Below are 24,775 nucleotides of genomic sequence, written 5' to 3'. Positions count from 1 at the left end.
ATGCGCCTACCGAAAACCGCAAAAATAATCTGGCCACACTGACAATAGCTGCAAAATGGCTGCGTGTTTGTATTGTGCGGTTTGAGTACAGTTCAAAAGGCGCATTGGCTAAGAATGCCCAAGTAACAGACCGTTGGGTGTGGTGAATATGGTGAAAATTTTAAATTACCGTATGCAGAGCTTGACTTTTGTTTGGTTTTGCAGGCTTGTTCTTTAATTGCAACCAAGCTGCATCGACGTTGAGCAGAATATTGCTCAAGAAATCAGGTATACTTCGCAACTAAACTCTGCCCCTTCTAATTGTGGTTTCGACGTTAACATAGAAATGTGTAAAGAGTGCGAGTTTCGGTGAAAGCTTCTACGTCTTCTGTCGATTCCAGAGTTGATTTAAGTCGGTCGTTGTCGACATCAAAACCCTAGACGGCAAACGACTCATGCATTCTAAAAATAGCAAAAAAGCTGGTGGTGCCATCTGTTTGTGGGATACCCAACCAGTGGAGCTTCTTCGCTTGGAGGAGATCTTTCTCATTTCCTCTGTACTGTCGTATGGTTTCGCATTGAAGTTACGCATCGCTAGAACTAGAACAGCGATACGATTGTTTAAATATTAAACTCCAATGGAAACCACCAGCACTGAAGCAAGTGCGATTTTAATAATGTTCAATGATACTGATACCCGTGTATCTGACCACACGACCATTCATATCATATATAGCTTTCATTTTTTCTATGGATATTTGATTTTTCAGTCGTTTAAGCTTAATCTGTGGCGTTTGGGGTGGTTAGCTCTCTGGAGTGCACCCACGGATCCGATCTGACTCCGGCTATGGTTAGTCCGATTCTGGCTCTAGCACAATCAGAACCTCTAGTTCCGTGCAGAGTCAGAGTTCTCCAGAGCAAGAGTCGCTCAGAGTCTTCCGGAATCGTCCAAAGTCGAAGTCGGCCGGAGTCAGCGGGAGTCGGAATCGGCCTGAGTCATTTCATTTTGTGATGTTGTTCTTTTGTTTCTCTTTCGCTTTGCGCGTGCAATTCTCAAGCAGGCCATTCTTAAAAAGAATAGCGTCGGAGTTGGAGATGATATACCTGACCACAAAAAATGCACTCGCCACCTCCGGCCGTCTCAGAACGGCCCCAACTCCGATCGACTCCGACTCCGATGACTCCGGAAGACTCCGGATGTCTCCTACTCTGGACGATTCCGGACGGCTCCAGATAAAGCTGGCTGGACCTACCTCCTGGAGTCGATTCCGAAATTTTCAAAGGAGGCGAATCCGACTATTTGCCAACTTTATCCATCACTAATGTAGATCATAGTAGAGAGCCCCCAGCTGCTCCTCAGATAACAGCCGTTTTGAACGCTTTGAGTCACTTGGGTCGTCACGTTCGCTCGTTGCTGTCAAATCAGCTGCTGTCAGCTGGTTTTGGTTTGTTTTGTTTTGAATTTCATCGCACGCACCGCTCTCCCACAGTAACTTAGTCATTCCACTGTGAAATTGATACAATCTTTGCCAAAATGTTAGACAAAGTGAAACACATTATCCTTGTGCTTTCCGGTAAGGGTGGGGTAGGAAAATCTACCGTCAGCACACAGCTCGCCCTAACGCTGGCCGAAGCCGATCACAAGGTATAGTGCACACAATCCATCTTTTCTTATCAGCTCGCTGAGGCCAATCTTAACACACACATGCCCCCCCTCCATTGTAGGTTGGCCTGCTCGACATCGACCTCTGCGGCCCTTCCGTACCGTACCTGCTCGGGCTGGAGGATCGCGATGTGCACCAGTGCGACGAGGGCTGGGTGCCGGTGTACACCAGCGCGGAAAAGCGGCTGGCCGTGATGTCGATCGGCTTTCTGCTGAAAAATCGTTCCGATGCCGTCATCTGGCGCGGGCCGAAAAAGACCGCCATGATTAAGCAGTTCCTGGAGGATGTGAACTGGGACAAGCTGGACTATCTGATCATCGACACACCGCCCGGCACGTCCGACGAGCACATCACCGTGATGGAGTGTCTGAAGACGGTCCGCACGGAGGGTGCGATTATCGTGACGACACCGCAGGAAATGGCCCTGGAGGATGTGCGGAAGGAGGTGACGTTCTGCAAGAAGACGGGCATTCCGATACTGGGGATCGTGGAGAACATGAGCGGGTTCGTGTGCCCGAACTGTTCGGAATGTACGAACATTTTCTCGTCCGGCGGTGGACATTCGCTGGCGGAGCTGGCCAAGGTGCCCCATCTCGGCACGCTGCCGATCGATCCGCGCGTCGGTGAGCTGGCGGGAACGGGCAAAGCATGCGTGAAGGAACTGCCTGACTGTACGACGAGCGAAGTGTTGAGGGAACTGGTTCGAACACTTACGACGGTTGGCCAATAAAACAAAGTGTTGTTAAAGTGTATTTGTATATATTTAAAAAAAGATTTTCTCGTTTCTCGTTCACACTTCTAGAGCAGATGGTCACGCACCGTCACCTTGTGGTAGTAGTGGGGCGCTATCTCCGGCAGCCACTGTTGCTGAATCACGGTCAAATCCTTCATGAACAGCTTGGTCGTGTGTATCAGCTCACAGAACACCACCCACTGGGGCTGCTGCTCGGTGTACAGGGCGGACAGTGGGTGTATGCTTAGCTCCGTGTTGCCCCGCACCGTCCGATACACCCCCGAATGATGCAGATAGGCCGCGTACGGGAAAAACCCAGCCACAATGCAGCGACAAATCGTTTCCACATTGCCACCGGCGGAAAGGAGCGGAATATTTAACTCCCTTTCCAGCATGCCCGCGAGTTGTGTTTTAATTTCATGCGCACGCTTTAGATTGCGGTAAATGAGGAAGTTGCGGCCACAGAACTCTTTCGTTCGGCCCGACTCCACGAACGCACAGTACACGTTAAGCAGCGTGATGAGATCACCTTCCGCTACCTCAAAGTTGCGCTTTGCGATCCGCCCACGGATCGCTGCCTGACCGCCGGCCGGTTTGGAGAACACGGACTGTACCTGCAGCATTGCAATGATGATGAGAATCTCCTCCGAGCAGCCCATTTCGCCCGCTTTGTACAGCATCTTTGCCATCATCGGTGGGATGGACATTTCGGCAAGAAAATATCCAACGGGGGACGTTAGCTGACCCTCCGCATCGAGCGCTTCCAGTGCGTAAAGGGTTTCGAGACAGGCGAGCAGGTTTTTGGCCGGCGGTGGCGATGGAAAGGTAAAGCGTAGGATGTTATCGATGCCGAGCGCTTTCAGGAAGAGCACCGTGCTGCAAAGGTCCGACCGGCGCATTTCGGGCGGTGTGTGTTCGGGCAGCTTTTCCCACGCTTCTTCCGTGTAGAGTCGGTAGACTTTGCCGCTACGAATACGCCCGGCACGGCCAGCACGCTGTTCGGCGGCCGCTTTGCTTACTGGTACTACCACCAAACTGTCCGTCGTGCTGTCCGCCGAGTACCATTTGAGCTTCACAAAGCCGCAATCGATAACTGGAAAAGAGGAGAGAGCAAGAATATATATTTATAGTTACGTTGGCATGGTTAAAGGGTTAGGATTTTTAATGATAACGAAATTCCCAGTTGGCTCTTGCATACAAGGAATGCTTGGATGGAATTCAAAACATGGTTCTGAATCATCACCCGAAGTGAAACTGTTGGTGAACCCATACCGGTTTTGGGACTGATCCTGAACCTATAATGGATTTGAAACATACTGGTCCTGGAACTGGTACTGAACCTATACTCATGCTGAAACATATCCTGCATCCATGCTCTGCTACCTATCCAGAATCGGTGTTAGTACCGGAACTGATCATGAACCGGTTCTGTAACAGATACTCAACCAAAACCAATCTTGATATGGATCCTGAATCCATACCAACTGGAACCAACTGCAACTGATTCCTAGCACGTATCGGCCTAAGAATTGATAACGAATCCATTCCCGTTCTGGAACTAATTATGAACCCACATAGATTCTTAAACCGATCATTAGCCGGTCCTGGAACTGATACTGAACCTATGTCGATTCTGGAACAGATACTGAATCCATATTGGTTTAGGAATGGACACTGAGCCCATACTGGTCCTGGAAACGATCACAAACCTATACTGCTCCATGAACCGATCATCAACCCTTACCGGTCCTGGAACTGATATTGTATCCATACCGGTCCGGGAACCGGTCCCGAACTCATGCCGGATCTGGAACTGCTCCGGCAATACTGGTCCTGGAGCTGATACTGAACCCATACCAGGCCTTGATCCGATCGCGAACCCATACAGCTCTTATACCTGTTCCAGAACCCGTTGAGGACCTGGACCTGATCTCGAACCCATACCGGTCATGGAACTGATACAGTACCCATACCGGTCCTGGAACTGATACAGTACCAATACCGGTTCCGAAATCGATTACGAACCCATATACACACTAAAAATATTATTAATATTAATATCGGTTAAAAAAACTGCCGAAATCCGTCGGCTCTTTCGATTCTTGCTGATATGTCAGTTGAAAAAACCCAGTAGCCGAAAATCAGTACCATTTAAAACTGAAATATCAGTTAAATAAATATTTGAACCGAAACTCGGCAACACAACTTGCCGAGAACATACGTTAACACTGCTGTCACCGAGATAATCCGTCAAAATAACCGAGATTTCAGCTTTACTACTTGGATTAGCCGAGGCTCGGTATTCTATCTGTCATTCGCCATTCTGTTAATCTCGTGCTAATGAAACGAAAACCTTTCGGAGTGATGTTGTGATGTAAATAAAAAATGTAAAAAAAAGTGAAAATGAGTCTCTCAGCGTGAAAAAAACGAGAATCAGTAGCGTGCGATCGAGCACAGGTATGGAGCGGGATTGGGGCTAGGAAACTCCATCAGCGCACGCAACCGGTGCTCTTCAGAGCGTCGCTCGGAGCAGTCCCTATTCAAGGATCAGATGTGGAAGCTAATCCGGTTGGCTCAACCTTTGCCAGACCGTTCAAACTTCCAGGATTCATTTCCGGTCACCTACACGAGGTAAGTATCAACACTCGATCACATGAAATCTAAAAAGGGTTCACTCAGACTTGTTTCACTCTGCCCGCTTTACAGAACCGTGCCTGTACCAGTGCCCGCTCCTTGTCCGGCTCATTTTCCTGTACCGGTACCACATCCAAACGCTGTACCCCATCCGGCGGTTGAATCGGCGCCTGTTCCAACGCTTTCCATCACATCAAAAAACCCCATTTGATACGCAAATAAAATCACTAAAATAAAAATAAAATGTTTTTATATTTAGCCGAAATCTCGATTTGCTCTAACCGAAAATCTCGGTTAAACGTAAACGTCAAAACAAAATGACATTAACCGAGATGTCGGCAACAGAAATTTAACCGAGATCTTTGCCGAGATATCAGTTGTGCAGATCTCGGCAAAAATTAACCGAGCTTCGGCAAAAAAATTTAAGAGTGTAGGTCCTGGAACTCATCACGAACCCAAACCGATCCGGAAACCGATCCCGAATCCATGCCGATTCTGGAACTGTTTCTGAACCCATATCTGTCCGGGAACTGATCCCGAACCCATAGGGTCCTGGACCTGATCTCGAACCTATACCGGTCCTGGAACTGATACAGTACCCATACTGGTCCTCGAGCCGATTACGAACCCATACAGGTCCTGGAACTCATCACGAACCCATACCGATCCTAAAACTGATACTGAATCCATACCGGTCAAGGAACCGATTCCGAATCCATATAGGTCCTGGAACCTATCTTGAACCCATACAAGTCCTGAAATTGATAACAAATCCATGCCGATTCTAAAACTGATACTGGACCCATACTGGTTCTGGATATGATACTGAATCCATACAGGTCCTGAAATTGTACACGAACCCATACCGATCCCAAACTGATACTGAAACCATACCCCGTTCCTGGAACCAAACCCGAATCCATGTAAGTCTTATAACCGATCTCGAACCCATACAGGTTGAAACTGATCCTGAATCTATATAGGTCCTGAAACCGACTTCGAACCTATACAGGTTCTGGAATTGATACCGATCCTTAAACTGATACTGAACCCCTACCGGATCTGGAACTGATACTGAATCCATACAGGTCCAGGAACTGATCTTAAACGATCCTGGAACTAATGCTTAATCCATACTAGTCCTAGAAATTATTCTGATACCTAAACCTATACCTATACCGATACCTAAACCAATTTTGGAAATTATCCTCAACCAACTCAGTCCCTGGAACTGATACCATACCCAAACCATTCCAGGAACTGATCATGAACCCATACCTTTCCTGAAACTACTCCCTTTTTCATTCCGGTCCCAAAACTGTACCTGTATCAGCCAAGCAAAGGATCACAACCCTGACCCAGTACAGAAACCTATTCAATATCCTACTCCTCTCTAGCACCTTTTTCTGCTACTATCGAACGACAACGAGTTTGTTTAAAACTTAGTCCTAACAATTCTTACCATACACAATGCCGGGAATCGTGACGGACGTTTCGGCAATGTTTGTCGCCAGCACCACCTTCCGGACGCCCTTCGGCGTGGTAAAGAACACCTTCAGCTGATCCGCATTCGAGAGCGTCCCGTACATCGGCAGTATCTGCATGTCCTCCTTGCCGCTCGCCTCCACATGCTCGCGCAACAAATCGACCGCCCGCAGCACCTCTTCCTGCCCGGTAAGAAACGCCAGCACATCACCCTTCCCTTCCGCCCGATGGATCTTCATCACCGTGTTGACCGTCTCCTTCACATAGTCCGGGCACGGATCGCGTAGGTAATAAATTTCCTGCGCATACATCCGACCCTCCACCGTCAGAATGACGGCCGTGTCTTTAGCTGCACCCTTGGACTTTAGGTTGAAAAAATCGCGAAACAACTCCGCATCAACCGTGGCGGATGAGATGATGATGCGTAGGTTTGGTCGTTTGCGGGCGATCTTCTTCAGCAACCCCAGAGCTGTATCGGTGAGTGTGTTGCGCTCGTGCGCCTCGTCCACCATGATGACGGCGTACTGGGTGAGCAGTGGATCGGCCAGCATCTCCCGCAGCAGGATGCCCTCGGTCATGTACTTGATTTTGGTCTGGGCCGGGTCACACTTGGAGATGAAGCGGATCGAGACGCCCACCGTTTCGCCGCACAGTTCGCCCCGCTCGGTTGCGACCCGGTCGGCGAGCGTGATCGCCGAGATGCGGCGCGGCTCCGTAATGCCGATCAGGCCCTTGGTGTGCCATCCGAACTCGTACAGGTACTGGAAAGAGACAATATGATCCAAATATGAAAGGATGGTCCTAAGGAATATTTTGATTCGTTGATTTTTAGTTATGTGAAAGATCAATCGATCGCAGGATGAGGAGTGCTTATAGATTCTGTTCCAAATTGTCTTTGTTGGTCATATTTGTAATAATAACGATTGAATCAAACGGAGTCTTAGGAAGTTATCAAAGATTCATGAATCTCTAAAGATTGATGATACTCTGAAAAGTCAAACGTCTCTGAAGAGTCATGAATCTCTAGAGGTTCATCTGTCTTTGGAGATTCGTGAACCTTTAGAGAATCATAAATCATCGAAGATTCATATGAATCTATGATAATTCATATGAATAATTGAGTTTTTTAAATGATTTTTTATGGTTATTTATATAAATTATTATATGAACCATTGAAATTGAGTTTCCCGTTTATACTAGAGATGGGTAACACTGATTCAGATTCATGGATTTCAATCAATATTCTGGATGATACTTTGTATCTGAATGCCTGATCTGATCCATAAAATACATATAAATCTTTTAAAAATCAACAAATCCTCGATTGATATGAATTATCGACGATTTACGATTCGTTAATGATTCATGAATCTCCAGAAGACAGATGAATCTCTAGAGATTCATGACTCTCTAATGACTTTTGACTCTTCAGAGGATCATCAAACTTTACACATTTCATAAATCTTTGGAGATTCCATTCAGGATTTGAATAACTCAATACTGAAAGTTCTTATGTATGAATCTTTATAAAAGATCAATGGATCAAAGCGATAGTTTATATAAAAAATATAAGTTTATATAAAATAATATAAAATTTGTATGTTGCGTGAGTTTTTTGTTCCCGAAAATGTTTGAGCTCATACTACAATTTATTGACTGTTTTGAAAATTTTGATTCGAAAATTCGCATTCGCATCTATAAATAATATAAGAACGAATAAAAAAAATAAAAAAAATAAAAAATAAAAGAACAGAAAAGGGTCGTGAGAGGAATTTAAAAAGATTCAGTAAGCATCCAAAAATGTTTGGATAACTAAAAAAAAACATGTCAGTCCTGTAATAGAGACATTGTTTGGTTTGTCATCCTCCTGACATGGAGAAGAATCGATGTGTTGTGTAGATCAGGGGCCTCCAAACTTTTCAGCTCGCGGGCCGTATTGCTTCAAAAATAACTATATTGAGGGCCATTTGACGCTACCTTTAAATGATGAATGAACGTTTAAATCTCGTTTTTACAACAAAATACTAACGATACTAATACAGTTTCGTGTTACTAAAGCTTGATTTTTGTCTAAGAAAAGTAAAAAATACATTTTTATTTGAATAAGTCATAATAACGTAATATTTATATTAACTCTGGCAAAGTCATCGTGGGCCGCATTATAAGCTCTAGAGGGCCGCATGCGGCCCGCGGGCCGTAGTTTGGAGACCCCTGGTGTAGATCATGAAGTTAATTTCCCAATCATTAAAATAAAGGCAATAATAATACAACAGAATTATTACAAACAGCTGGACATTTTTAATGGTTTTATTTAATCTGTTATTCTTTGTGTGTGATTTGTTTTCTTTTTCGATTTTTGATAATCGCACCTCACAGAGTTTGCAAATTCTGCGACAACAGTCACAACGCAAAGATAAATTTTTCTCTCTGTTTTCCCTCTTTATATATATTCTTCCTCATTATAAATAATCCACAATCTCTCTATCGCTTCATTTTGTCCCATCTCTCTTTCTCTCTCTCTCTCTCTCTCTCCCGGATCTTAATATATATTTCTCTCTAATATATTTTGTTTTATAACATCCGTTAAATGTTGTTTTTTTCTTCTTGTTTTCTCCTGGCAAGAATGACACATCTCTCACTCCGTTTTTGTTTTGTTTTGTTAAAGACACGGTTAAATGTTAAGAACAAGCCGTGTTTGCCCCGTCGTCGATTTGTTATGCTGTCCAGGGAAATGGACGAACGACGAACGAGGACGAAAGGACACAACAAATCCTCCCCGGATGGAGGGAAAATGAGAGGGACAGCATAAAAGGAGGGCGAATTTATTTATGCCGCTTGTTGATTAGTAGAGAACACGTTAATGAACGCACCTCCGTTTGCTTGTGTATTTGCTAGTAGTGTGATTAGTGAGTGTGGCGCTGAACTGCATTATTTAGCTGCTAACAAATTACACAACAAGGCGACCAGAAGGGTAAGCGCGCTAGCGCGATGACCCAGCTGACAGAATTCATCAGTGGATTTTCTTACAAACACACACGCACACACACATGTTCGTAAAAGTAGCGGTACTTGAGAGAAAATAACCTCTTGCCTAGAAATATATAACTATTCCACTCCGGTGTGTTAAAAAATCAGTACAAATATTAGCCATTAATCACTGTACACAATTGGTTTGTTGTTACTTTTTTTTTCAATTAATAAAGAACTCTCTAGCGCCCTCTGGATGCGTTCTGAGCGGCTTGGTGCCTGCAACTACAACACTGTACACTGACGTACTAGAAAACGGATTACTAAAATACAGTATAAACACGCACACGCGTGCGTGTAGAAAGTAGCATCATGTATAGTATATATATATGTAGATAGAAAGGATCGTACTAATAGTAATGAAGGCTGGTTTTGATTTTTTTTTACGACAAATTGCTCTGCAGACGCGCTTTATCTCTCACGATAAATATAAGACGCGTCCGGTTCGCGCTTGTATCACACTATACAACACATACATAATATGTAGATATACAATGATCTCATCTAAAACAAAAAACAAAAACACACACACACACACATACATAACGGACGTCCTAACCGTCCGAATGTAATTGCAATACTCTTACTAGGTTCGAGCGCGCAACTTAATCCATTCACACCTGCTTTAAACGCTTCTTCTTAAGGCTTAATAAGGAAGGGAGGGCTGCTTATTGTTTTAGCATTTGTTGATAATAATTTCGTGGTTTTCGTAATGTTTCAGTGACTGAAAAGGGAGGGGGTTTGGGGTGAAAATGTCTAACACTTACACACCGCACGCCTGTATAATATAATCCTAACACATACACACATACACGTGGGCACATACGTGTGTGGGGAACACAAACACAAAATACAATAAATGATGAAACTGAAATAAAAAAAGTCAATAAAACAACAATCGTTGACAAGCCCGCAAGGCGCTTTTTTGCGCAATGTTTAGCGCAATCACAACGAGGTATTGTTGACCGTGAGCGACTTGTAGATGAACGTCTGCACGCCGAGCAGATGCATCTCGGCGAAGCTGATGATCACGAGCAGCGCCACGTACCCGGCGTACTGGATCATGCGCAGGTACTCCCACAGCTTATCACAGAACACGCTCAGCAGCAGAAAATGGAGCAGCGCGTGCACGTTAAAGATGCGCCACAGCCAGGCGATCACGAAGAACCCGGTCGACCGGAACACCGACTCCTGGTGCAGGTACTGGGCCGGCGTCACATTCTCCCGCTCGAGCATATCCTGGTAGATCGCGATGTACCGGTTCCAGCCGGTCGAGCTGAGCACCAGCATGCCGGTGTAGCACAGCACCTTCCGGGCGACCTTCTTCGTCGTTACCTTGACCTTGTAAATGACGCCCGACTCGGACCCGGACTTGGACTCCGACACCGGTATGATCGACTGCAGCTGGGTGTACCCCCGTCGGGGTGGATTGTTTTTCAAAAACACAAACACCCCAATCATCAGCGCAATGCACCCGAGCCCGTCGCAGATCCCGTCGATGTAGTAGCCCGCCGAACCAATGTCCGACCGTTCGCCGCGGATGTGCTTCTTCGCCCGCGCCACATGCCCGTCCAGATCGTCCAAAAAGGTGCGGAACTGGAACAGCACCACCCCGATCCGCCGGTAGCCGAGCGAATCGGACGCAATCATCCGGCCGGCCGCGATCGCGACGAACACGTGGAAAAAGGAGATCATGTTCGGGGTGACCAGATCGCCCTGGGAAAAGCCGGCCACATTGTCGACGATCGTCGCGATCGGTGCGAACAGGTAGTGGTTCGTGTGGTCCAGCATCATCGCTTTGACGGTGACGTCACAGAGCGGGTTCAGGTCACAGTTGACCCAGGCTACGTCTTCGTACCGCACGATGTGTCGGTTCAGTTGCAGCGGCATCGAGGAGGACGCGGCAAGCAGGGAAGAGGTGACCGTGCTCGGGTGGCTACCGGCGGAGGCGGGCTTCAGCAGCGTGCTGTTGGCGGCCAGCAGGAACGGATCGGTGTCCCGGATCGGATAGTCCTGGATGCGAATGTACAGGTTCACGTCCATCCAGGCGAAGAACGCGATGAGCAGAAACAGCAGCGACAGCAGTATCTTGCTGACCTGCGAACTCGGACCCACCATGGTTGTTTTTACTCGTGTTGTGTACCGTTCTGCTATAAATAGGATTACTATTTGGTCCTTCAAACAATACGTTAAAACAAACAAAAAAACCCTTTCCTAGATGTATTTCACTATGTTTAACCTTATCGTTCCCTATTTATCTCTCTCTCTCTCTTTAGTTAACCTACAACTATATTCCCACTTCCCTATGGAGTTAATAACAACAACTTAACTTAACAACTATTGGGTACACTTCCCAGACTTCAAGGATTGTGTGTGTGACAATCGACCACAAAAGACTAACTGACCAGCGCGACTCTGACACGGTCCCCCTGTGGTCCCTGACTGACAGGTGGACAATGACTAAAACACCACTACTACCACGACCAACACAACGACAACGACGCCGACTACTACTAAGAACCGTTCGTTTTGCTCCCGTCCGTTTGTTCGTTCGGTCACTGCGTGCTAGCGTCCTTTCCTTCGCGATCCGGGCACACCCACGATGTGCCTCACAACAAACGGCGGGGTGGCGGAGGGAAGGGACGTGGGGGTTCGTTCGTTGCGCCTGTTCTGTTCGCAGCAGTTCTACAGCACAGCGACGAACTGAAACGAAACGGAAAGAGAAACAAAAAGAAAGGGATGAAACAAAACCGAGTAGTAGTGGTAGTAGTAGTAGTAGTGGTAGTGCTGTCGCATTTGCTGATGACGCGGTCGCGGCACAGCGAGAGGATGCAAAAATATTGCTGAGTGTGTCCACTTGTGTGTGCATGTGCATTGGATGTACACGGGAAAAGAATATTAAAGCGCTGAATGCGGAACAGAGCAAACAGAAACAGGAAATGTTGAAAGGGAACAATGCGTGTTCTAAAGGATAGTTTGTGCCTAAGTACGGAAACCCCCATCGCGAATTGGAAACTCATAAAGATCTAGGCATCAATTTAAGTACAGTGTATCAGCACGTCAATATCAACAAATTGAACAACTTGTTTACTCGTCCTGTGTCGGTTTTCATATTTTATGACGACAATCTTTTTTCTTCTTCATTCCGAAGCGCCATTTGTGCGCTTTGTGCAAGGATTGCATACCTTCACCACCCCTGGTGATGGAGGGTGATAGAATCTGTAAAGTGGTACCTTCACAACAGCAAAAAGAAGTGGGCTGCACCAATCTATAATTCATCGTTCAATACCCCATTCACGGAGACGGACTCCCCAACCACAGGAAGACGTGGATAAGGGGGAGCGACCCCACCGGGTCCATTTGAAACTGAAAGTCACGAAACGATGGAAGAGTGCAGCAATTTGCATAAGTGAGACATTGCTCGGGACACACGACACGACCGATGGAGACCGAGTATGGAGTATGAGAGTATGGCGTCATTCGCGCCGCGAGTTGATCCTTTAGTGGGAAAATACTAGTTGATACTAGTGATGGGAAAAACGTAGTTTTTTGTCGGAATCGATTCCGGAATCGGCTCCAGAATCGGAACCGGAATCGGTTCTGAAATCAGAACTGGAATTGGCCCCAGAATCGGAAATGGATTCGGCTTTGGAATAGGAATCAGCTCCTGAATCGGATTCGGTTTCGGAATCGGAAAAGGCGTTTGGGTCCAATGATGCGTATTGACAGCTGAGTCCAAATTTATTTGTAAACGATCCATTCTCATGGAGATTCCCGACTGATTTCGCTTCTGAAACTTCCTATTTCAATTCAAGAATTGATTCTCATTCCGGAACTAATTCCATTTCTGGAGTCAATTCTGATTCCGTTACCGCAGCAAATTGCGATTCCAATATCGATTCCTATTGCGGACCCGATTCTGATTCCGGAGTCGATTCCGATTCCGCTCCGGAGTCCACTCCGGAATCGGCTCCAGATTCAACTACGGAATAGCCTTCGGAATCGGCTAAGGAAATGATTCCGAACAAGGAATCGGCAACGAATAGGTCCGATTCTGAGCTGCCACCACTACTCCATACAGCACCCCGCGAGTCCTTGACATCGTGTGTGTGTGTTTGGTTGGGGTTTCGTATCGCCCCGAACGTTGTTGTGTGGCGGTTGGAAAGGACCAGCGTACACGTTTTGGGTTGGCCTCCGAGGGCGAGGGACAGGAAAACGGTGACACAATTGTAAGAGTAGTGTGGCCCGGGGCGCGGTCGGGAAATGTCACATTATCAAGGTAATATCACTAAAGTGCCAATCCTTTTCATAGGTCCGAACCGAGAGCGTTGGTGGTCGTGTTAGAAAATCGAACGGTTCCGGGAGGGGGGGGGGGGGAATGGGTTAAATAGGGAATAGGGATTTACCCCCAGCGGGAAAGCCAAGGAAACCCGGATGTAGGACGAAACATAAAATAGAACTGGTGAGTGGGTGAGTTGGTGCTTTTCATGTTGCGCGCGTTTTTATGCCCCCTTTCTTCTATTCTTCGTTCGTTCGCTTTCCGTGTCCATCCATTCATTGTTGTCCCCGTTGTGGGTGGAGATAGAGGAATGAGTGATTTGAATAATGCACAAAAGGTGGGGAGGAACTTATGGATGGTGAGCGAACGGATTTCCTCGGTGTCCCGGGAGGGCATGGGTACAGAGGGGCCGATTTTCGAGCCGCAAAAGCTAAAATGGAATACAAATCGCTTAACGGAGCAGAAAAACGGTGGGAGCTTTTGTAGCGTAGGGAATGGGAGGGGATTAACATGCAAGCGAAGGATGTTGCCAATCTTGATTAAAAGGAGTTTTAATGCCGTTACACTTAAAAAACGCCGTAAAAATGACCTAATATTTAAAAATTAGCTACCTATTTTAGAAATTCAGCTTTTATGAACGCTTTTCACTGTCAAAATTTCCCGCAATATCACAGAAATAAAACGACCACAATAAGCAAACAGCAGCAGCAGCAGCAGCGACCACTTTCACTGATTTTGCCCGCAAACCCGTCCTTTTCGTTGCAGACACGAAAAACTTTCGTGCGCAAACAAGCGTATCGGTGGTCGGTGAGTACTAGAGATTGGCAAAAGCGACGACTATCATGCTTCGACCACGCCACAACGAGGCACAAAACACTTTGTGCGTTCAAACACTGAGGAACGACGAAGAAGACGACGGTGTAGAAAACGCAATGCGCTATCACTACTGGGGAGAAGGTATCTTCTCTAAACCAGTAACCCGTTTTTTGTGGGCACAACAAAAAGGCCTCGACGTGTTAAACCAAATCAACATGAGCTCAGTTTTCCTACGACGTCATGTGTCCGCGGGCTTTGTTTTCTGCACTATTTTTCGCATGAATATGAAATTGGAGCAAAACCAAAGAAACAAGCACACGCAAGGCTCACAAGGGCGGAGGGTTCAATATGTTTGGGGCCATTCCATAGTTCCGAGCGTGTGTGTCTGTGAAGATATTCCGGTTGGGTACGATGACACCGTCCGTATTTCAAAGGAAAGCCCGAAAATATCCTTCCGATTTCGATTTCATAAATATTGCACACGAAAATTCCATTCCGACCTCCGAAATGGCTTGGTTGTGAGTGTTTTGGCTTGGCGTGGCTTCGAATGTATCGTGTCGGTTAATACACGGGTACGGGACGGACGATCTGGGGGCGTCATAAACTGTTGATAGTCCCGCCATAAATAGTTTAGATCGTTTCGATACGATACGGCGAAGAGTGAGAGAGGGACAAGCCAAAAACGCACCATCTCTCCTGAACCTGGGTGACATTCGCTTCCTAACGTGTCACAATTACGTTAGGAGCCGGCACAACATCATTTGGTGGTACCACACAAACAGGAGCGATCAAACACAGTGGGCTTGACTGACTGTCTGATGATGGGGGTTGAGCTAAAAATAGTGTACAGGACACATCAGGCGTTCGCCTCATTAGTATAGCCCATTTTTACGATGTTAGATGCATACCTATCGTTAGGGATAGATAGGATGAATGATTTAGTGTATCGTGCCACGTGTGCGCCTTTTGCTCGCGAGGCCATGCGAACCATCGGGTCGATTTTGTTTGTTTTGTCGTTACTGTGACATGCTGAGTGTGCGTCCGAGATATTTTGGGCGACTAAGGGGAGACGTTTGCTTGACAAAAGGATTATCCTTAGAGTAGAAGGGTTGATCAAATCTATAGATTCCACATTCCGCGTGCGTTTCTTTTATGATTTTACTGCCAAAAAATGCACTTTACCGTATTAATCCATAACTAATGGATTAATGGATTTTACAGCACCACAAAACCTTTGACGTCTTGTTATCGCTTCCACACTTGTCCACAGCTAGTATATCATCTCAGATTTTTTTAAACACTAGTGAATTTGGCCCAGTGAATAACCCTGTATATGTACTATAATTTCAGGGGTATTAGAAAACTTGAAATTTTTGAAAATATAAATGCAAGTTCATTCTGAGTTTTAACTCCACATTAAGAAAAACATCTTCAGAACTCATACCGACTCATAAATAACTCAATCAGAATTCATATGAATCTTAAGGAATGAGTGATTCGAATCTCGAATCGGATCTCCAAAGATCCATGAATCTCTAGAGAATTGTGAATCTCGTAGGATTCGAGAATTTCAAAAGATTTATGACTCTCGTAAGACTCATGAATCTTTCAAGATTCAGGTATCCATTAAGATTCCCAAATCTTCTAAGTGATTCAGAAATCTTTAGGGATGTATAATTTTAAAAATATTCAGCCACTTTCCCAAACTCGATCGAATTTGGGAACGATCGTAGCGATTGTCAAAATGAATTGGTGGTTTCCTTGGATGTTTTTTGAAAATTTTGCCGTATGTACACGCAAAACTGAGCCGAATACTCTTGAAATAAAATAAAGCAACCGTTGTATCTAGGCAACTGCAACTATCGTTCCTCTTCGAACGAATTTGGGAAAGTGGCTGATTGAATTTACTCGATCACATACAGTGGTACAGTGGTTAACTTGCACGACCTAACAACATGCCCGTCGTGGGTTCAAGCCTTGAATGGAACATCTCTCTGTAGCAGAACAAACTATCCGCCAGTATTGTACATTCCCAGAAGTCTCGAAAGCCTGTATAGGCTGATATGACCACATAGATTGTTACGCCAAGAAGAATAATAAGAAGCTCAAGCTATATGAATCTTTGGAGATTTATGCATCCCGAGATATTCGTAAATCTTTCGAGATATATGAACCGTATGAGATTCATGAATCTTTGGAGATTTATGAACTTTTCGAGATTCGTGAATCTTTTGAGATTCATGAATCTGTTGAGGTTGGTTGGTTGGTGTATTTGTTTATAGAGTCTTTGAGTCTGACGACTGCATTCGTCTCTCGAATCTTTTGAGTTTCATGAATCTTTGAGTTTCATGAATTTTTTGGGATTCATGAATATATCCAACCGAGATTCAGATTCATTGAATTCATTTAAAGATTCATTCAGATTCATGAATATGAAACAGATTAACCCAACAGAACACCAAGCCGGCTGTGGAATTGAATCCAATCCCATACCGGGCCAGGATTTAATCTTGACCCTATACCAGCGGTTGACAAACTTTACGACCGAAAGAGCCAAATGCTATAAAAATGTTCGTAGAGTTTCCCGTGAAGAGACAAATCGTTTAACACTAGAACCGCCGATGGGACTTTTTTGTCCCATCGCATTCGAGAAAGGTGTGTTATTCCGCTTGCCATCGTGACAACTCATTCAAAATTTCTGACTTTTATTTATTTTTAACGATCTATGGAATGCACCTATAAACAAAATTGTATCTCATATGGTAATTAAAAAATCATTTTCAACCTAAAACCGCCATATGGGACATTTTTGTCCCATAAGTAAAATTAATTGTGATGGCTGGCATCCCTGCTGTCAACGAGTGACGGATGTACTTCTGCAAGTCTGGCAGCACTGGCGTGTACGCGTTTTCGTGACAAGGCATGTCAATACAAATAGAACAATAAAAGTGCGCGAAAGTATTCAATTACATATGTGCTTTTACTCTTGCTTACTACGTGCTTATGTTTTCGCTATATTCAATCGGTTAGTCTATAAAAGCATTCTACCGTACACTCTAGCGCAATTTTATTAGTAGCACTGGTTCGTCTGAGTGTCCCTTATAAAGATTTATTATTCCTAATTATGAAGTTTATCAATTATTTTGCCACATGAAACCCTTAGGAAATAATTAACATGTCTAAATATGTACACATAACGAATGGGACAAAATTGTCCCACATGGCGGTTTTAGTAAGTTTGAAAAGGCGGTTCTAGTGTTAACCAAGAGCAATAATGTGTGAAAGTTTTATGAAATATATAAACTGTTAAGAGCCGCCACCTCGATATCAAAGAGCTGCATGCGGCTCACGAGCCGCACTTTGCCAATCGCTACCCTATACCGGTCCTGGAACTGCTTCCATTCCGGTTGATGTTGAACTCGTACCAGAAATTCCACTGAGCTTATACTGCTCCTGGAACTGATCCAGATCCCATACAGATCCTGTAACATATACCTACCGGTACTTGAACTGATCCCAAACCCAGATTGATCCGACTGAACTAATTAATCGGTCTGAGATGAGATTCTCTGATATTCCATACCCTAGAACCCTAGAACAGATCCTGACTCCATTCCGGACCTTGATATTGTTGGCTATTTAATTCGTCTCCAAAAATAATACCTGAATCTGTCCCAGTGGTTTTGACTCGAACGTCTTAACAACATGCCCGTCCTGGGTGCAAGCCTCGTATGGATCGTCGCTCTAAGCAATGATAGACTAACTGGGTAGTTAATTATTCTCGATAGCCGGCATCCTTTATAGAAGGTTTTTTGATGCAACTACTTTTTTGCAGAAATATTAACGCGACATTTTTATATCTTGGGACCTAAAGTGACGACCACATAAAGTAGGACACGGATCTTCTGATTTTAACATTTTAAGCTTCCAGGACAGTTCCATGAAGCAATTATTGGAAATCGTTCCTCACGCGTTGTAGATAACATTCTTTAGCTATGCTTCAGCCAAAAATCAGGCCGATACATGGAATATTGACAACAAACCACACAAAAGCGTTCAAATATTGAATTCTGAGTGAGTTCAGCTCGTCTAATACCAACATTGTAATTCCTAAAAAAAATAAAAGCCAATAAACAGATTCCAAGAGCCCTTCATACCCTTCGTTTTCGGGTAGAGGGTAAATAACATTAAGAGTACTAAACTCTATACACGAAAATAGGAAAGAAGTACAGACACATCTGCTATAATCGCTTCAAATAGCCGTTGCACATGATATCAACTCAGGTTCATAGTAATGCACGGCTTTAAAAAACACATAATAAACAATTATATGACTACACCATCTCAGTTGTTAACTACCCAATTTACCCCGTAACGAACAAATACGCCAAAAGCATACAAATGCAATCAACAAAGCCCGTCCGGCCTGCACACGTGAGAGATTTTGCACGCGCGCGCACTGCGCGTGTGTGTGCCATAATTTCAACCAAAGAGATTCGATCATTTCTAAATCCAAATCCTTAGCAAAACGTATGCGTAAACCGACGCTCAAATCGATGCAACGAGCACGAGATATCACTGACTTCCACACAGGAAAGCAGAAGCTTGCACTGTGATTGTTTCTACGCGCGAAACCAAACCGCGAGCAACCAAGCGAATTATCAACGCCAACTGGATCGGTTTCCAACGTGAGTTTGCACAAATCATCGTGGCCGTTAAACATTCTGACCCCAGGGTTAGGTTCTCATCGCTGTAGCACGTCTCTACTGCCGGAACAACGCCGCAAACCGTAAGAAAGATCTATTTCCACTTCGAGTGTGTGACCGGTTCATTACACGATCATGACACTGGCATCCAAAGACAGAGAGAGGGAGAGAAAGAAAGAACTGAGCAATGATAAGAACGACGAGAAACCGGCGCTCGTTTAAAGAACCGAAAGCGCGCGCTATATTGCACATGATAATGCTGATCTTCTGCCGATGATTCATTTCGCTATCAACGGGACGGGACCGCACCGGAAACATCGTTCGATTTCCTTAACCGTCCAAGGGACACTTGAAGCCGATTGGTTTTGTTGCTATTTCTTTTTTCACCATTGGCGTTGGATGGTTGCTTCAAAACACGACAGCTCCACCACACCTGCTCTCACTTACCTGCGGTACTTGTGTGCTTTTGCCGGATCCGGTTTCACCGACCAGCACGAGCGTTTGGTAATGCTCGAGACAGTACAGAATCTGGTCACGGTACTGGCGTATCGGGAGCCGTTCGCGCTGCGCCGCAAGATTCAGCGACTGGTGGGCGTTGAAGACGAACGACGTTACGTGATCATCCGCTGGTGCCGCGTCCCGTTCCGATGCAAACGATTCGTCATCTGTCCGGCAGGAAAGTATGGAAGAGAGAGAGAGAGAGAGACAGGAGAAAAAACAATTAGAATAATCGTGTGTTAAATCACCGCCATGTAAATAAACCACACTGCACGCCGATGGTGGAGAATGTGACCTGCCGCCGCAAAAATCGCGATCCGTGACTGGACGGGCGCAACACACACACACACACTTGCTTGTACTCGTCTCTACTTCGTTACACTGATAACAATGATAAAGGTGGTGGTGGTGATGGTGTTGGATGGTGTCTGAGATTGGCCAATACACTCGTATCGTGTGTTTGACGCGCGGGGGGTTTTTGACAGTGCCACGTACTGTACTTGCACCGGTCTGGGCACGCCGATGTGCTGCCGCACCTTGCGTCCGTCGTAATCATCTTCCAAAGAGGTTGTCGTCGTTGTCCTTACCGTTCGTGTTTAAACTTTGATAAGTCAAAGCCAATGAAAAGCACCTGTTGGCGGGTGCCCTCTTCTTCTCTCTCTCTCTCTCTCTCGTGGAGGGAGATTAATCGATTGTTAGGATGACGCGTGGAATTTAGCCTTCGTACGCTTTTGCGCTTATCAGCGAGGCGTTGGAGGTGTTTCACTCGCGCGTTCATTTGTACACACTCATCAACCCCACGCCATACACGTCCGAGGCGAGAGAGAGAGAGATAACCGTGGATGACAGAACGGGTTACACAATGTTCCCTTCTAATGATCCACAATGGAAAAGCTAGGTTGCTCAAATCGATCAACTGTTACTGTCTACGTCGCGGTGGACTCATTAACATTCCGCACCATTAACGCACGATCGCACGTTTCTGTTCCGGAATTGGTAGGTTCCCGCAGTTTTTTGGCACGTCTTGCACGTGAGTCGTTCATCGTACCATGGCGCCGCATCTTAATATTTCACGGGCAGGTGGTGGTAGCAGAAGTCAGCGACCTTTGAGCGGCCCTTTACTTGGCAAATCAAAGTACTCTGCTTTGGGGAGGATCAATTTATGAACGTCTCAACTATTGAAAAGTTTGCTCCAAAGTCAGCAATACAATAGATGTTGGAATCGATACGGGAAGACTCGCGTCCTAGAACCTTGGGAGCTTCGGTACGAATAGAAACCGTGAAGGATATTTTAAAAGATTTATTCTTTGGTTAATCATGAATCTCAAAACATTGCTAAATGTTATTTATTAAGGATTCGTTGAATCATTCCAAGGACTGATTCAATTTCACAAATCTGAATCTTATCTTAGCGCCCAAAATTTCACCTATCTGGGGTCAAAGGTCAGTACCGCAAATGGCCAGTCATTCTGTAGCACAACGAAATGTGTGTTCATGCCGGAGCAAGTACATACATCCTAATGATATAAATACTGTGTGTCAGTGCTTAAATTGTACTCCAAAAAACGTTATCTTTCCTGATTTCTCTACCATCGATGTAATGCTAGTTGAAGATGATCTCAGCAAACTTAAACCCTTTTATTCCCCAGGTCCGGTCGGTATTCCAGCCAGTGTTCCAAACGTTCCCCACCTTGTGGAAATCCAGTTGGCTTTTTGAATCTTCAGTGATGAGTAACTTGAATCTCGAATCGAATCTTCAAAGATGCATGAATCTGTAAATATTCATAAATCTTCAAAGATTAATGAAACTCTAAGGATCATCACCAAGGATTGAAAGAACTATGAATCTTTAAATATTCATGAATCTATAAGATTCATAAATCCGTTAAAATCCAGGGATTCATGAAACTATCAAAATATTGAATTTGCGCGATCCGGCCCACTAACATGCCTGTCGTGGGTTTAAGCCTCGCATGGACCGTCTCCCCATAGCAAAACAAACTATCCGGCTGCGTGGTACTTGCCGAATGCCTGTATAGCCTGGCATGAGCACGTAGGTTGTTACTCCAAGAACAGAATTACGCTAAGAAGCTCAAGCTCTATGAATCCATGGAGATTTATGAATCCCCACATTAACTCTTTAGAAAAGAAACGGCATTTTGCTCAGGCTTCCTTCACTGTTGGTTTGATCCTTAGCACTAACGATGATCCTGACGTATCACGGATGTCACACGATGCGTAAACTTTGGCGTAAACTGGATTTCAGCCATACAACCCTGAAATCTTTTGACAGGAAGTTTACGCTCTCCCATACAAATCAAGCGTAAACTTTTTGAGTTTACGCCTCGTGTGACGTCCGTATATCTCTTTATCATTCATGTCAACGTTCCTTCTAGATATCTCCGTCTTCGTCCTCTGTTAGCCATCCTCATCGAAGAAGCTTGTACTGTAATAATAATCCCTTGCAGTTTACTCCGAGAGTTTAATACTGATTCCGACCATTTCGACCTTACGTGTTCTTAACCTTCCTTTCCTAACTTTAGCCACTTCCTAAATAGTGCAATTTTTGTTATTACAATTACTCTTCAATAATTAGAACTGGGAAACGTTAGGTTCTAGACATTACTTTTAATTAGTAAAACCTTCATGGCGTTCAAATTAGTTACACTAAATAAATAAATATGTGGCTTGAACTCATGATGGGCATGCTGTTCAGTCTGTCGTGTTCACGACTGTATCACGGGACCGCCTCTGGACCGCTGCATGGTACTGAATAAGTCTCAAAAGTCTGTATAGGCTGGCATGTCCACTTAGGACGTTTACGCCAAATAGTAGAAGAATATTAACCCAATTCATGACCAATACCATGAACCAGGATTAGGACCTTGAATATGGGGCTATGATAGGAGTGGAACTGATAAAAAGATCCAGAATAGAGGCAAATAATGGAAAAGATACCAGAGCCGGGACTAGAAGCAGAGAGGCACTAGACTGCATCAGAATGACTTAAACTAAGCATTAACATGAGACTGAATACAAGAATTTAGCCTATAAGCTAAGGACAATTATCAGAAAATTGACTAAACCCAAGACTAGCATCGCATGGGAACTAAAAAAACCTAAAATTTAAACAGCATTTCTAATCATTTTCCCATCAAAAACGTTTCCACACATCTGCTGCAAAGCACAAACAATCTGGCCAATGCAGCGAATAGTCTTTAGCTTCGACTACGAACGATCCAACAAAGGTTATTGTAATCAAAGCGGGCCAAGATCGTTCGATCGTCGGCGCCAACCCTTCGGCGTCGCACGTCGAACCCAGCTCGGTGAAAATCGGTTACCCCCATCAGTTGGCGGCGTTGCGGTGATGGTGGTGGAAAATCGCTTCCCCCTTAAGCATGCAAACTCAATTAGCTTTTCCCGCGTGTACGTGTGAATGAGATGCCAAGAGTGTGCGTGTGTGTGTGAGTGTGTGCTTGCTGTTTGTGGAGAAGGTGGTTCGCTAATTATTACCATATGGTGCAAATAACCAAAACGGCTGAAGATGCTTACCCGGTTTAAGAAACTTTGGAAATCGGCTCGCACTCATAATCTGCCAAAGGGAGTTGCTCACGGTTTGCTCTCTATCACGGTGTGCGCGTATTTGCTGGGTCCGGGAAGATCCGGGAACTGTTGTTTTCGTTGGTTGGTTGCTATAGCAGCCTAGAAGCTTCCTCGATTGGTGGGCGAAGCGTTAACGCTGCTTTACATTACAGTCGTTGATGATTGGAGTGTTGACCCCTTGGAACATGGACGCACTTTTAACCTCGCATGGATGGTAACTTAACGAATGTTTATTTTCGCGTCGAATCACCAGCGCTGTTCGATGATGTCACGCGCCAGCAATGTTTCGCGGTACGCATAAAATACGGCACGAATTGCACTTGGTTAAACATACAAACACACCAATATACGCGCACAGTACGGGACGAAGAATGGTTCAGTTGCTCTCAAGGTGAAACGGAGACCGGCCAAGACATTCGTTCCGTTCTTTTTGTAGGTCAACGGGATTTTCTTCACGGCGTTCGATTCGCTTCTTCCCTTCTCTAACGAGCTGCGTAGGGAGGAACGCGGTTCTTTACGAGCGGCCGTGCTGGTACAAAGCAGCTCCAGCGAAGCAGACGGGCAATGGAAGCTCGCTCGTGTGTTGCAGTTGAGTGCGTTTGCGAAAATTCACGCATCGACTGTGTTACGCCGTTGTTCCTTCGGCGGATCAGCCTCACAGCGACTTCAAAACACACCTGATGGCGTCGGGGTGGCGTGTAAAGGCATGTTTGTGTGTACACTTTTCAACGGGAAAGGGAAACAACAACAGCAGCAGCACCACTACCACCAGTGGTTGAGGTTAAACAATTGCACTTTTCACTTCTCACTCGAAATTACAGAGTGTGCATTTACCGTATCCGGCCAGAAGAAACAAATAGATTATGGCGATAACGAGATACGCGCGGGACGCGGCGGCACGAGATTGCAATTTTATTCCACTTTCCGAAATATATGCACGGAATATTTGCAAAGCCGTGCAACGCGCACGAACTAACTACAAACGCGAACTGAAGGCAGGAGAAAAAAAAGAAAACCCCTACTTCACGCCGGATGACAGTCCCGTACAACATGGCGAGGGATTTTGACGTTCAAAATAGCTGCATCTCGCTCATTTTCTCTAGCCGTCCCCCTCTATGCCCCATATGCCTTTCGTTATGCTGGTGACAATGCCATCTCTCTCGCGCACATGGGAGCTTGAAAAAACATAAACAAACCGTGTAACTGATGTGAATTAGAAGTGCTCTATTTGGTTGAGTATTTTGCATAAAAATCAATTTAAAATGTATGCATATGTTATTAGACCAATAGCTAAAGAGTATGGAATTGGTGTGCAACGCAGAGGATCGTAGTTCAAATCGGCCGCACGCTC

The 24,775-nt window shown here is 45.1% G+C and overlaps 3 protein-coding genes across 3 annotated transcripts; 1 reads left to right on the top strand and 2 right to left on the bottom strand.

Moving 5' to 3' along the window:
- Nucleotides 1-1,417: 1,417 nt before the first annotated feature.
- On the top strand, nucleotides 1,418-2,395 carry LOC120904061 (cytosolic Fe-S cluster assembly factor NUBP2 homolog). Its single transcript, XM_040313789.1, has 2 exons — nucleotides 1,418-1,624; nucleotides 1,705-2,395. Exons 1-2 carry the CDS (start codon nucleotides 1,514-1,516, stop codon nucleotides 2,371-2,373), a joined length of 780 nt encoding a protein of 259 aa, XP_040169723.1. The 5' UTR covers nucleotides 1,418-1,513; the 3' UTR covers nucleotides 2,374-2,395.
- Nucleotides 2,386-24,434, bottom strand: LOC120904057 (probable ATP-dependent RNA helicase DHX35). Its single transcript, XM_040313783.1, has 4 exons — nucleotides 23,374-24,434; nucleotides 19,771-19,988; nucleotides 6,473-7,256; nucleotides 2,386-3,469 (listed from the first exon to the last, which is right to left on the bottom strand). Exons 1-4 carry the CDS (start codon nucleotides 23,408-23,410, stop codon nucleotides 2,442-2,444), a joined length of 2,067 nt encoding a protein of 688 aa, XP_040169717.1. The 5' UTR covers nucleotides 23,411-24,434; the 3' UTR covers nucleotides 2,386-2,441.
- On the bottom strand, nucleotides 8,771-19,884 carry LOC120904060 (ceramide phosphoethanolamine synthase). The gene is made up of 2 exons (XM_040313788.1): nucleotides 19,771-19,884; nucleotides 8,771-12,225 (listed from the first exon to the last, which is right to left on the bottom strand). The coding sequence occupies exon 2, from the start codon at nucleotides 11,638-11,640 to the stop codon at nucleotides 10,468-10,470; it is 1,173 nt and encodes a 390-aa protein (XP_040169722.1). The 5' UTR covers nucleotides 11,641-12,225; nucleotides 19,771-19,884; the 3' UTR covers nucleotides 8,771-10,467.
- Nucleotides 24,435-24,775: the final 341 nt, after the last annotated feature.

Source organism: Anopheles arabiensis, chromosome 3 (assembly GCF_016920715.1).
Source record: "Anopheles arabiensis isolate DONGOLA chromosome 3, AaraD3, whole genome shotgun sequence".
In the NCBI taxonomy this organism is placed as follows: Eukaryota; Metazoa; Arthropoda; class Insecta; order Diptera; family Culicidae; genus Anopheles; species Anopheles arabiensis.
Note: the sequence above shows the minus strand (reverse complement) of the source record. Positions and strands in the feature narration are given on the sequence as shown.

Coding starts and splice junctions, on each gene's coding strand:
- LOC120904060 (XM_040313788.1), bottom strand. CDS start 11,640: ATGGTGGGTCCGAGTTCGCAGGTCAGCAAGATACTGCTGTCGCTGCTG.
- LOC120904057 (XM_040313783.1), bottom strand. CDS start 23,410: ATGAGTGCGAGCCGATTTCCAAAGTTTCTTAAACCGG. Junction 19,989..23,373: donor TCCAAAGTTTCTTAAACCGG/GTAAGCATCTTC, acceptor CCTGCCGGACAG/ATGACGAATCGTTTGCATCG. Junction 7,257..19,770: donor AAAGCACACAAGTACCGCAG/GTAAGTGAGAGC, acceptor GTCTCTTTCCAG/TACCTGTACGAGTTCGGATG.
- LOC120904061 (XM_040313789.1), top strand. CDS start 1,514: ATGTTAGACAAAGTGAAACACATTATCCTTGTGCTTTCCGGTAAGGGT. Junction 1,625..1,704: donor TGGCCGAAGCCGATCACAAG/GTATAGTGCACA, acceptor CCTCCATTGTAG/GTTGGCCTGCTCGACATCGA.